Source organism: Planococcus citri, chromosome 2 (genome assembly GCF_950023065.1).
Source record: "Planococcus citri chromosome 2, ihPlaCitr1.1, whole genome shotgun sequence".
Classification (NCBI taxonomy): domain Eukaryota; kingdom Metazoa; phylum Arthropoda; class Insecta; order Hemiptera; family Pseudococcidae; genus Planococcus; species Planococcus citri.
In genome coordinates this window covers 76126594-76137376 of record NC_088678.1, presented here as the reverse complement: position 1 = coordinate 76137376, position 10783 = coordinate 76126594, and the positions used below count along the sequence as shown (strand labels likewise).

Here is a 10783-nt window from a genome sequence, read left to right as displayed (position 1 = left end):
ATGGTTTCACCATTCAGCACCGAATGAACATGAATCAGAAATGAAATGTATGATAACACTATAAGATACCTACATATGTTTAATTTTTCATGTTTTCTTCTTCAAAATAATCTCAAAGGACTTCTCTTGCCCTAAAATATGGTTTTGCCTCCTCCTTGTCAAAATCTTGGCTAATGTCACTGAATTCATCCTCATTTTTCTCTCAGAATTTTTTTCTAAAAACCCAAAATATTACAAGACGTATTTTTAGACTCCAAATCAGCAACCTCTCTTCATTTTCTTTCTTCAACGATACGTTCGGTATAAACTACTTATATCACATGGGCGGCTATGTTGACCAGAGAAACGCAAGTATGTCCTCAGGCTGAATATTATTTTGAAAGTTTCTCGAAACCGACGACACATTATGTAATAAACTATGAAATGGCTATTCGCGCAGATGTGGCTAATGGTGTTGATCACTTCCCACGAAGGATAGTAATATTTGTGGTAAAAACTTCTACCGTAGAGTGCAGTCAAAGTACAAAATATCCCATTTGGAAGTTCAGCAAAAATAAACAGCGCTAGTATCATGAGTAACATTTTTGTCGTTCGATCTGTAGGCCCATTATTGCTGCTGTCATTTCTGCTATAGCTGGAATTCGTATCATTTGAGCATCTCCTTGAAATCTGGTTCATTTCCTGGTGGAAAATTTTCGCCTTCTTTAAAGCCAGAATTAATCTGAAAAATCATCATTTTTTTTTTTAGTCTGGCGATTTATTTTTTTTGTAATAAACCTAAATTCTAAAATATTTCTTCTGATAAATGTATTTACTTTATACTGATAGCACTGAGCACAATGGACGGTAATGTTTTCAGAAACAACCCGTAGAGTAAAAATGTAACAAAGTATACCAAATCATTATCCTCAATGATTATTTTCATCATATAAATTTTCGTTCGTACTCCAGCTGTACAATTCTCAGCAATGAATCCATTTACGTCAAGTATTTTGTACGTTCCTACAATTTTCATATCACAAATGGCAGGCACCGTTACCAAAACACCCATCAAGTAACACGCAGCGATGGTTTTCCGAGTATTCTTCATATTGCACCAAGCACGCTCTCTCAGCGGATGTATAACAGCAATGTATCGCCACACACCCATCATTATGGCGATCCCTGTTGATACATGGGTAAATATGGCTGCCAAGTACCACGAATAAAGCGAAAATGTTTCCCAGAATTCTTCCCGGTGTTGCTCGATTGTGTACCAGTTGGATCGAAAGAATTCGTGCCATGAATGGGGAATATATGCAACCACTGCAACTAGACTGGCTGCTGATGAATGTGCGAGTATGGTGTTCATTGGTGAAATCATGTTTTTACGAGTGTATACGATTACCACAGATAGATGGCAGAATGTTCCAATTATACACATTATCATGTTCGTGTAACCGCATAGATATTGATTCCGGTACGAGTGATAGATTAATTCTTCTTCTGAGCAATTCATCCTGGTGTTTTCTTTTTTCTTGCATGTGTTAATTAATCAATTCCTTTCTTCAACGAGAATGTCTGAGTAGAAATTGCTATTTTGATGAGATTTAGGCAATCTACATTCTAGTTGGAGATGGATTCGGGATACTGAAAAATGAAAAACATGTTTTGAAAACTTGATGAACAAATTAAAAACTGTGATTGTTCGCATGCTGATCAGTGGCTGAGAAAATACCCGCAAAAAATTTTGAAATTACAAGTTCCCCCTTGATCCTTTCAAAAAAGGTGAAATTGGCATTTCTGTTGGAAATTTTTTATCTTTGGCAGATTTCAATCGAAATTTGTGGTCGGATGTTATCCCCCCCCCCTTAAAAATCTTTCAAGGGTTCGGATACTAGAATGCAAGTTATGCAATTGACAACCTGACATGATCAAAACTGAAGATGTTTTTTCTTGTGGAGGGAGGGGGGGTGGAGACAAAAAATTATCTTTGAGAAAAAAGCATCAATTTTTTTGAGCAAAATAACGAGTTTTTGAAGTGAAAATAAAATATGTACATAATTAGCGTCTTAGAAAAACAGTGTGTGTGTTTTTTTGCTTGAACATTTCTTTAGGTTTTAATACTTGATAAATTTTTACAAAAGTTCAAATCCTAATTTGAAAAAAAAAAACAAAAAAAACAGAGGTCCAAGTAAAGCGAGGCCAAAAAATGTCAAAAATTCGTACTTTGAGATGTAACAAACAATATTTTTTGTGATGAGTTTATTTTTTTTTGAGAACACAATTTTAGTATTTGAATAACTTTGGTTAAAAATTTCAATTTTGAAACAATAGAAAATCAAACTGGCCCGAGCAAAGCGAGGGCGAAATCTTGCGAAAATTCATGCTTAGAGATAGTGAAAATAGCATATTTTTTTGGTTTTGGTGTCTGTTCAATTCTTCGCAATCTTTGAATTTTAAAAGTTTGAAAAAAATAATTGTTGGACTTTTAAAAACAAAAATGGCTAATTTTTGAAGTTTTGATATCATATTACATACATTCTTAAACACATTTGAAAACTTGGGAGAAAAAATAGATTGTATCAAAGTGGACTTTTAAATAGCAAATCTGACTTGAAAGAACTTGAAACAAAAGTATGGGGTCAATAATCATAAAGACCAGAGACAGACATATGGACGGCCTTTAGGAGCCAGACAGGCAGATAGACAACCATGAGAAGCCAGACAGGTAGGTAAGTGACCTTAATAAGCCAGACAGACGGATCAATGACCTTAAGAGACTAGACAGACAGACGATCTTGGAAGCCATGTACTGACGAGTCAGTGACTGAGAGGTAAGGCAATCTGGCAGACGATCTTGAGAGGTTAGTCAGGTTGTCAGGTAGGTCAGTGACTTCGAGAGTCTAGACATGCATGTCAATGACCTTGAGAACCTGGACATGTGGGTCAATGACCTCAAGAGGCCACACAGGCGGGCATACAATAATGAGAATCCAGACAGGTGGATCAGTTACCTCAAGAACCCAGACAGACGGATCAATGACCTTAAGAGGCCAATCAGACAGACGATCACAGAAGCCATACTGACTGGTCAGTGACCTTGAGAGGCAAGACACTCCGGCAGACGATCTTGAGAGGTTAGACAGATAGGTCGGTTTCTTTGAGAATCTAGGCACTCATATCAATGACCTTGAGAACCTGGTCAAAAGGGTCAATGACCTAAAGAGGCAGACAAGCTGATAGACAACTTTGAGGGGCCTGCCAGGTAGACTGGTGTCAGCAACCTTGAAAATTTAAACACATGGGTTGATGGTCCCAAGAAGCCAGACCGGAAAACAAATGACATCGAGAAGCCAAGATAGAGGGATCAATGTCCTTGAGAAGCCAGTACAGATGGATCAATGACCTTTAGAAGCCAAGACAGAGGGATCAATGACTTTATAAGAGGATAGACAGGCAGATAGACGACCTTGGGAGGCCACACAAGCAGATAGACAACCATGAAAGAAAGACAGGTAGACGTATGACCTTAACAGTCCAGACACATGGGTCAATGACCTTTTATAATGAAATAAAGTTGGACAGACAACTTTGCTTGGGAAGCCAGGCAGGTTCACAGACAATCTAGAGAAGCCAAATAGCCAGGAATACATTCATGGGAAGTTGAACCGCCAGGTCAATGACCTTGAGAGGTCAGACAGAAAGGTCAATGACCTTGATGGGTCAGACAGATAGGTCAATGATCTCAAAAGATCACACAGGACACCTTGGGAAGCCATACTGACGGAGTGACGGGTCAATAACCTTAGGAAACCACACACAGACAGGTACAGGTCAATAACCTTGAAAGTTCATACTTTTGGATTAATGACCTTTAGAGGCGAGGCAGGCTGACGACCTTGGGATGCCTGATAGACAAATAAATCGACTGAATATCTGACTAGACCAGATCTTATCAAAATTTGGCTAGATTACTACGCAGAAATGTTTAAATGGAAACGGGCAATGAAATTATTTTGAAATTTTTTAAAAATCTATTTGACTGAAGAATAATAAGCGATTGTTAATCAAATTTACAAGGTCGCAAATTGGACTAAAATGGACTACCACGTACTTGAAAAATTTTTTTAACTATAGATAGGTCAGGTACCTTTTTTCTCGATTGTTTGAACGCTCAAGTTCACCCTTACGGTTCCCAAATGGCTATTACGAATTCTCCCCAGTATCCTTTAAATTTTATAGGTTCTTCAATTCAATTTTTTATCCAAAAAATTCCCCTACACTCTCCCTTCAATTCTATAGCTTTAATCAGCTCGCATTTTGTAGCTACCAAAAAATTAGCTATAGTGGTGAAATTAATGTACCAAATTCGAAATTAAAATAATAAAGTACTCACTGTAGATATTATGTGCACAGTAGTTTGAAAAATTCAGGATTTCCTCCGTAGATATCTGCCTCTGTGTTACGTTCAGACGAATGCAAAATTACATTTTGGAAATATTACTAACATCTATAATTTTTTCAAATTTATTACATTTCAACTTACATTTGTTACTCGATTATTTTACAACTACTATCTATGGTACTCTTCAATTATTCTAATGTACCTAATCATCCACAAAAATTATCTACTATTTTTATGACTAAATAGTAAATACCCTCATGGGTATTTTTCATTTGCTGGAAAATTTCGTCGCAGTTACCTACCAAATGACATTGCTCATTTATTATCTGTTGAGACAAAACGTGTCGATGATACTGAAATTATTTTTAATATATTTCGTCATTAGGTACAGGATACATGACAGTGGATTTTCTCCCATATCGTTGAATTTTTACGATAAAAGCAGTTCCTGTTCGCTGATTTGGTGACAAAAAAATGTTAATTTGAAACTTGAAAACGTAAAATAGATTTCTAATGAAATGAAATAAATTACCGGAGGATGATTTTTCAATTTTTTCAAATAATTCAAATAATTTATTGCTGTAAGAGACCGCAAGCGGCATTTACAAGTCATGTTACAATATTATTACATGGTATTGCCTATTGAGCTACTCTACAACATTAAAAATACAATAAAATGAAACGGATAGAAACAAAACAATAAGATAAAGTAATGGATACATATACTTAACTAATTAAATAGGGTTAGAGTTTAGGAACTCATCTACATCATAAAATGACCTTTTTAGTAGCCATTTATGAAGAGCTTTTTTAAATAGCTTTGTATTATGAATATCTCTGATTTGTGGAGGGAGACTATTAAAGATTTTGACTGTCATAGTATCTATTCCTTCCCTGTTCACTTTAGTACTCATTTGATCAGCAAAGATTGAGTTTACCCCTCTAGTATTATAAGTGTGGGTCAGTACTGAAGGCTGAATAATATTTTTTTTTATCATTAGTGATACCTGTAGTATATATAGGGATGGTGTTGTAACAATAGTTTTGGTTGACAAATAAGTTAATGAATAATGAGTAGGTCTTTTGACTGCTAATCAAGTAAGTTATTTTGGTATTGAAATACACATAGGTAGAGGTAGGTACCCTAAAGTATACATTGGTTCGTAGAAATATCACTTAGGTACCTATTCGCCATAGTGTTCATTTTCTCAGAAAGATAACTCCATTATCTATTTGAAAAAATTTATCAAATCGATGACGAATTGAATTTCTAGTATTAGCTTTTGAAAATTATATAAAAGAGTTAATTGGCGAACCTTGACTGATTCTAATGTAAGAAAATACCATTTAAAATCACCAAATCCTGGCTACTCCACGTTTGCCATAATGTATTAAAGGTAATAATTAGCTAGGTACAAATATTATTTTGAATTTCGATGATAAGGTACTAGGAAATCGATTATCAAATGATTCGCGTGGAATATGCGAATACTCGTGTGAACAGGCGCCATTCTATTGTCAATCTATTAACTTTCTAATCTATATATTTTTATTGGTTTGTTTCAGGAAATGATTCTGTTTCGTTGGTAAATCAAGCATATTGTTCGAATAAAGAAAAAAATTGAGAGTGGTCGGGGCACCCACTTGATTTTTAGTTCGAATTGGTATAAAATAAGCCACTACTTGCTTCTTCTTCAGGAATGTGTATTTTTTTTTTGAACGAAGCATTTCTCAATAAAAATGTAAAGCTCCATTTTATAATTACTTCAAAAAACGATGAGTTCAGATTAATCTCGTTCTTCGATATCATCACTCATCAGTAGTCTTGGTCGACGAATCCGTAAATTTCAAAGCTTTGGCCACCAATGCAGGATCACCGTATCGACTAAAAGACGAAGTTCTCTTTTTGCACCGTATTTTCTTCTCATCTCCATTTCGCGATCTGAACAATGCCTTGAAAGTGTTTCGAAATCTGTGACTCATTATGTAATAAATTACGAAATTCGCGCATTCGCAGAACTTGACCAATGTGTTGAATACTTCGGCAGCGTAGCTGTAACGTTGGGTGTAGAATTTTGGACCAAGAATGGCTGTCAGTAGGCAATAGATTCCATGGGGGAGTTCGCCTACAACCAGTAGTCCCAGTATCATCAAAAGCATCACTGTTATTCGATAAGTTTGATGTTTATTTTTCAATTGCCGGGTGTTATCGAAGTGTGAATTCGAAGTGAGTCCTTCGTGCTGGGTTTTTGCTTTGGATAGAGCGATTATTAATCTGAAAAATAATAATTTTCAAAAATACAATATTAAGATATTTCATCATCATCCACTGCCCCCTCCCCCAATAAAAAAATTATGATTTCTACTCACTTGTAACTAATCACTCCCAACATTGCCGTCGGTATAATTTTCACGAAAATCCCATACGAAAGATATATGAGTCTGTAAAATGGCGTATTCATCACAATAGGAGCGTGAATTTCGAATATCGATTCATTTTTCACACCTTTCCCATAATCTGAGGTGAAAACCCCATCCTTGTCAACCGTCTTTTCGGCTTGTTTAATTTGTAAAAAGAACCATAACGGTATACAGGTCATCAGGCCGAAAACATATCCTGCAATTATGCAAACTCTAGTAGTCTCCATTTGGCACCATTTGCGCTCCTTCAAAGGATAAATAACCGCAATATAACGCCACACACCAAGCACCAGTGTAAGCCATATTGTCGTATGTCGAAATATAAACGCGAGGTAAAAAGATGCCAGGGAGATTGTTTCCCATTCGTGTGTTCTGTGATCTTTGATTGCAGGGTACAGGTTGGCTCGAAAGAATTCGTGCCAAGTGTGAGGCATATAGGTTATCATCGTGATGGTTTCTGCGATGGCTAAATGAACCAGAATTGTGTTGATTGGCGAAATCATATTCTTCCTGGTGAATACAATTATGACGAAGAAGTTCAAAATTGATCCGATTATGCAACAAGTGATGTTCAAGTATCCTAATATCGCCATTTTGGCGTAGGATCTGTAGATGGTTGGTTTGCTGCCGTAATATGTGATTGTGTCGTCGTCCATTTTTGGTTTCTACAGAATAAGGCAATGCATGGATTTAGATGAGATGCTCTTAGGAAAAAAAAATTGAAATGATGGTCATGTTTGGATCTTACCTTTTTTCAAATTCCCGAGGCAGATGATTTCGTTCAGCATATGAGCATTGTTCGACAAAAGAAGTCATTTAGGTACATTTTAAAATCACATTTCTTCCATAGATCACGAACAGAAGCCAATCAATCACGTAAATATCGCGAAATGAAAACATATTCGTCGTTGATTTTTTATTACAGTGTTGAAATTCGCGATTTTGACGTGTAAAAAAGGAAATTTCAGGGTGAAATGAATGTGCTGGAATTTGAAATGTAGGTATTCGTGTTACTGAAATGGGGGAATTTCCGTCCGGTGAAAAGTATGATAAAGTTTGAGTAAGAGTATTTATCGCAGTGGACTCTCATCTGTTTTTATCGATATTATGACAAATTTTTCTAGGTTTTACCTGCTTCGATGTGATGTTTTTCTGTCTCATCTGTTCGATGTCCAATAGAGTGGATCACGAAAAAAAAAATCGAGAGGATTTCGATCAATTTCAATGGATATGTAGGTACTTCATTTTTAGTTGAAAATCTCTCAGAAGAAATTTTAGGTTCGGAGGTGTCCTTAAAAGGAGTAATAGCTTTTATGACCAGAAAATTGGTACAATTGTACTTATTCCAAAATATTTTCCCAATTTGAAAAATTACGTCTCTCAATTTTTGGATCAATAAATGCAAAGAATTTTAGATGAGATCATTTTTAAAACCCTCCTGAATCAGGCTGGGTAGAAACTAGAGCGATGAAACTACAATTTTTTTTTAAATTCCTCCTCATTAAGGACTTACATCTTCCTTACTTCGGGAGCACTTCCGTAGTTGAAATTTTTTTGAGTGATTTTCAACTCAAAATAAAGGTTTTCACAAAATGAGGTCGAAATCTTCCGACATGTAGGCTACCTATTTTCTAGTTTGTGCAGTCATTAATGCTGTGCTGAAGCGTATAATAGGAAAAAAATGATGGGAAATCGACTAATATTTAGTTACACATTATTTTTTTATTATTAGGTCATAGGACGAGTTATTTAAAATTGATATTTCACCGCTTCGCTTCGTGAACTTGAAACAGATACCTACTATTTTTAGGTGATAACATGATGAGTTGATGACTGGTTAAGTATACGTAGAGATAACGTTTCAAATGATATCGCGGAAACAGAATTTTATGGCTGTCGTATTTTTCGTGATTTATTTTCAATAAGCTATGATGCTATGAAACTAGTTTGAGATTCGTGAAAAAATGATCATGTATTTTTATCATTTTGACAAAATTCAGTGGGAGGGAGGGGGGGGGGGTTGCAAGAGATTTTTTTCGTTTCAGAAATGCGTTGATATTCGAAGTCAGCATTGGAACCAACGTGGAAATTGCTCGTTATTTTTTTCATTTTATTCGACTCTTTAAAGACTATTATTTTGTTCATACGTACTACCGAAATCAGAGTTGCCACTTTTGATGATGTAAAAAAATCTGTTGGATTGAAAATTCTGAAAAAATTCTGAAAAATAGTCTTTTTTATGTAAAGCAACATTTTTGATATTTTCGAGAAAAAATTTTGTAATGACTTTTAGAGTTTGGTAAATACAAAATTACTGTAAAAAATGTCTAAACCATATTTTTTCTGTAATGTCGAAACGCTTTATCATTTTCTCAATAAGATAAAAACAGAATTCATTTTTTTTTTTTTTGACCCAAAAGAGAAAAAATTTTCAAGAAATGAGTTTTTTAAACGAAATTTTTAAAATTTGATCAAACGTTTTTCAAAAGCTGGAATTTTTTTTTAGAATTTTTCACAGTAATTTTGTATTTTTTCATAATGTTTAGCAATTATTTTCTCGAAAATATCGAAAAGCATCATCGTATTTTTTCAAAACTATAGGTACTTATACATACTTATGTTGTTCTACATAAAAAGGACATATTTTGAGAATTTTTTAAAAAGTTTTAATCTACATGCTCTCATACTTTTATTTCAATTGCAAGTTTTCAAACAGATTTCTTTACAATTTCAGAAGTGGAAGCATTGTTTTAAGCACCATGAGCAAATTGCCCTTTGAATGTAGAATAAAATGAGAAAAAAGTTTGAACCGTAAAATTGAATACAGCCATCTACCACATGCATTCGAAATTTTCATTTGGCAGTCGTTTAAACAATTTTCAGATGTCTCTCCTGCCCCCTCCCCCAACAAAAAAAGTCGTAGGGTCTTCCAGTTTGCACAATTTTCTTATGATTTATTGACCTCTACTGTCAGGTAAAATATGGAAAAAAAATCTATGACTCTTCGTGTTCTGTTTGAACATTAATCTTTTAAGGTCGAATTTCTTCGGTATAGTTAGGTCAAATTTTGTATTCTCGAAATGATGTTTTATTGATAAAATAAATCAGACTCAAATCGAGAGGGCTTGTATTTCCGTTATTTTGCACAATTGTAATACACAGCACAAACACACATACACATGAACGCGCCGTGAAACAGTCGACATTTTCATTATGTCGAACAAATCTTTTAATTGGCCGACCATGTTGAAAAGTACCGTCCCGGACGGCTTTAACAATTTTCCAAAACGAAACGAATGGCGATCGAATCGTTTGTAAAATTAAATCCAACTAAGACGCAGTTCTTCAAAAACCGCGCTGATCATCTTGGCTTTGTGATTTCTGACAAAGGAATCGGAAAACAAAGTGAAAAGATTAAGAAACTCGAAGAATTTGAGAAGAAACATACAAAATGTGGAAAATTCTCGTTATCAAAAAAGAATGATATCTTGGCGTTAGTCAGCAACACTGGACTATATAGAGACTTCATTCCAGAGTACTCTCAAATTGTCAACCCAATCTACGAATTGACCAAAGGCGACGTACCCATTGAGTGGACGGAAATACAACAACGTGCTTTTGAGAAACTGAAAGAAGAATTTCTAAAAGACTTCAAGCTACAACAAGCTCCGAAAAAAGGTGATCTTTACGTCTTAGACACTCAACTTTCTGCAGACCGATGAATGGAGTTCTCTTTTATATGGTCAATGGAGAGAAACAAATCATCATGTTCATCTCGATCGCATTCAAAGAACACCAAAAGAATTTCACACTCTTCGATCGTGAAATTATGTGTCTGGTAAAGTGCGTCCAAAAGCTACAGAATGATATGGCTACACGGACAACGCACTCACGTCAGATCGAATCTTCTACCAATAATCAAGTATCAAATAAAAATCAAATTCTGATGTGAAAAATGTTTTTAGCATCTGATAT

The 10783-nt window shown here is 35.1% G+C and overlaps 1 protein-coding gene across 1 annotated transcript; it reads right to left on the bottom strand.

The window, feature by feature from the left end:
• Positions 1–4941: 4941 nt before the first annotated feature.
• On the bottom strand, positions 4942–7796 carry LOC135837770 (G-protein coupled receptor dmsr-1-like). The gene is made up of 3 exons (XM_065353155.1): positions 7557–7796; positions 6758–7473; positions 4942–6662 (listed from the first exon to the last, which is right to left on the bottom strand). The coding sequence occupies exons 2-3, from the start codon at positions 7462–7464 to the stop codon at positions 6197–6199; spliced, it is 1173 nt and encodes a 390-aa protein (XP_065209227.1). The 5' UTR covers positions 7465–7473; positions 7557–7796; the 3' UTR covers positions 4942–6196.
• Positions 7797–10783: the final 2987 nt, after the last annotated feature.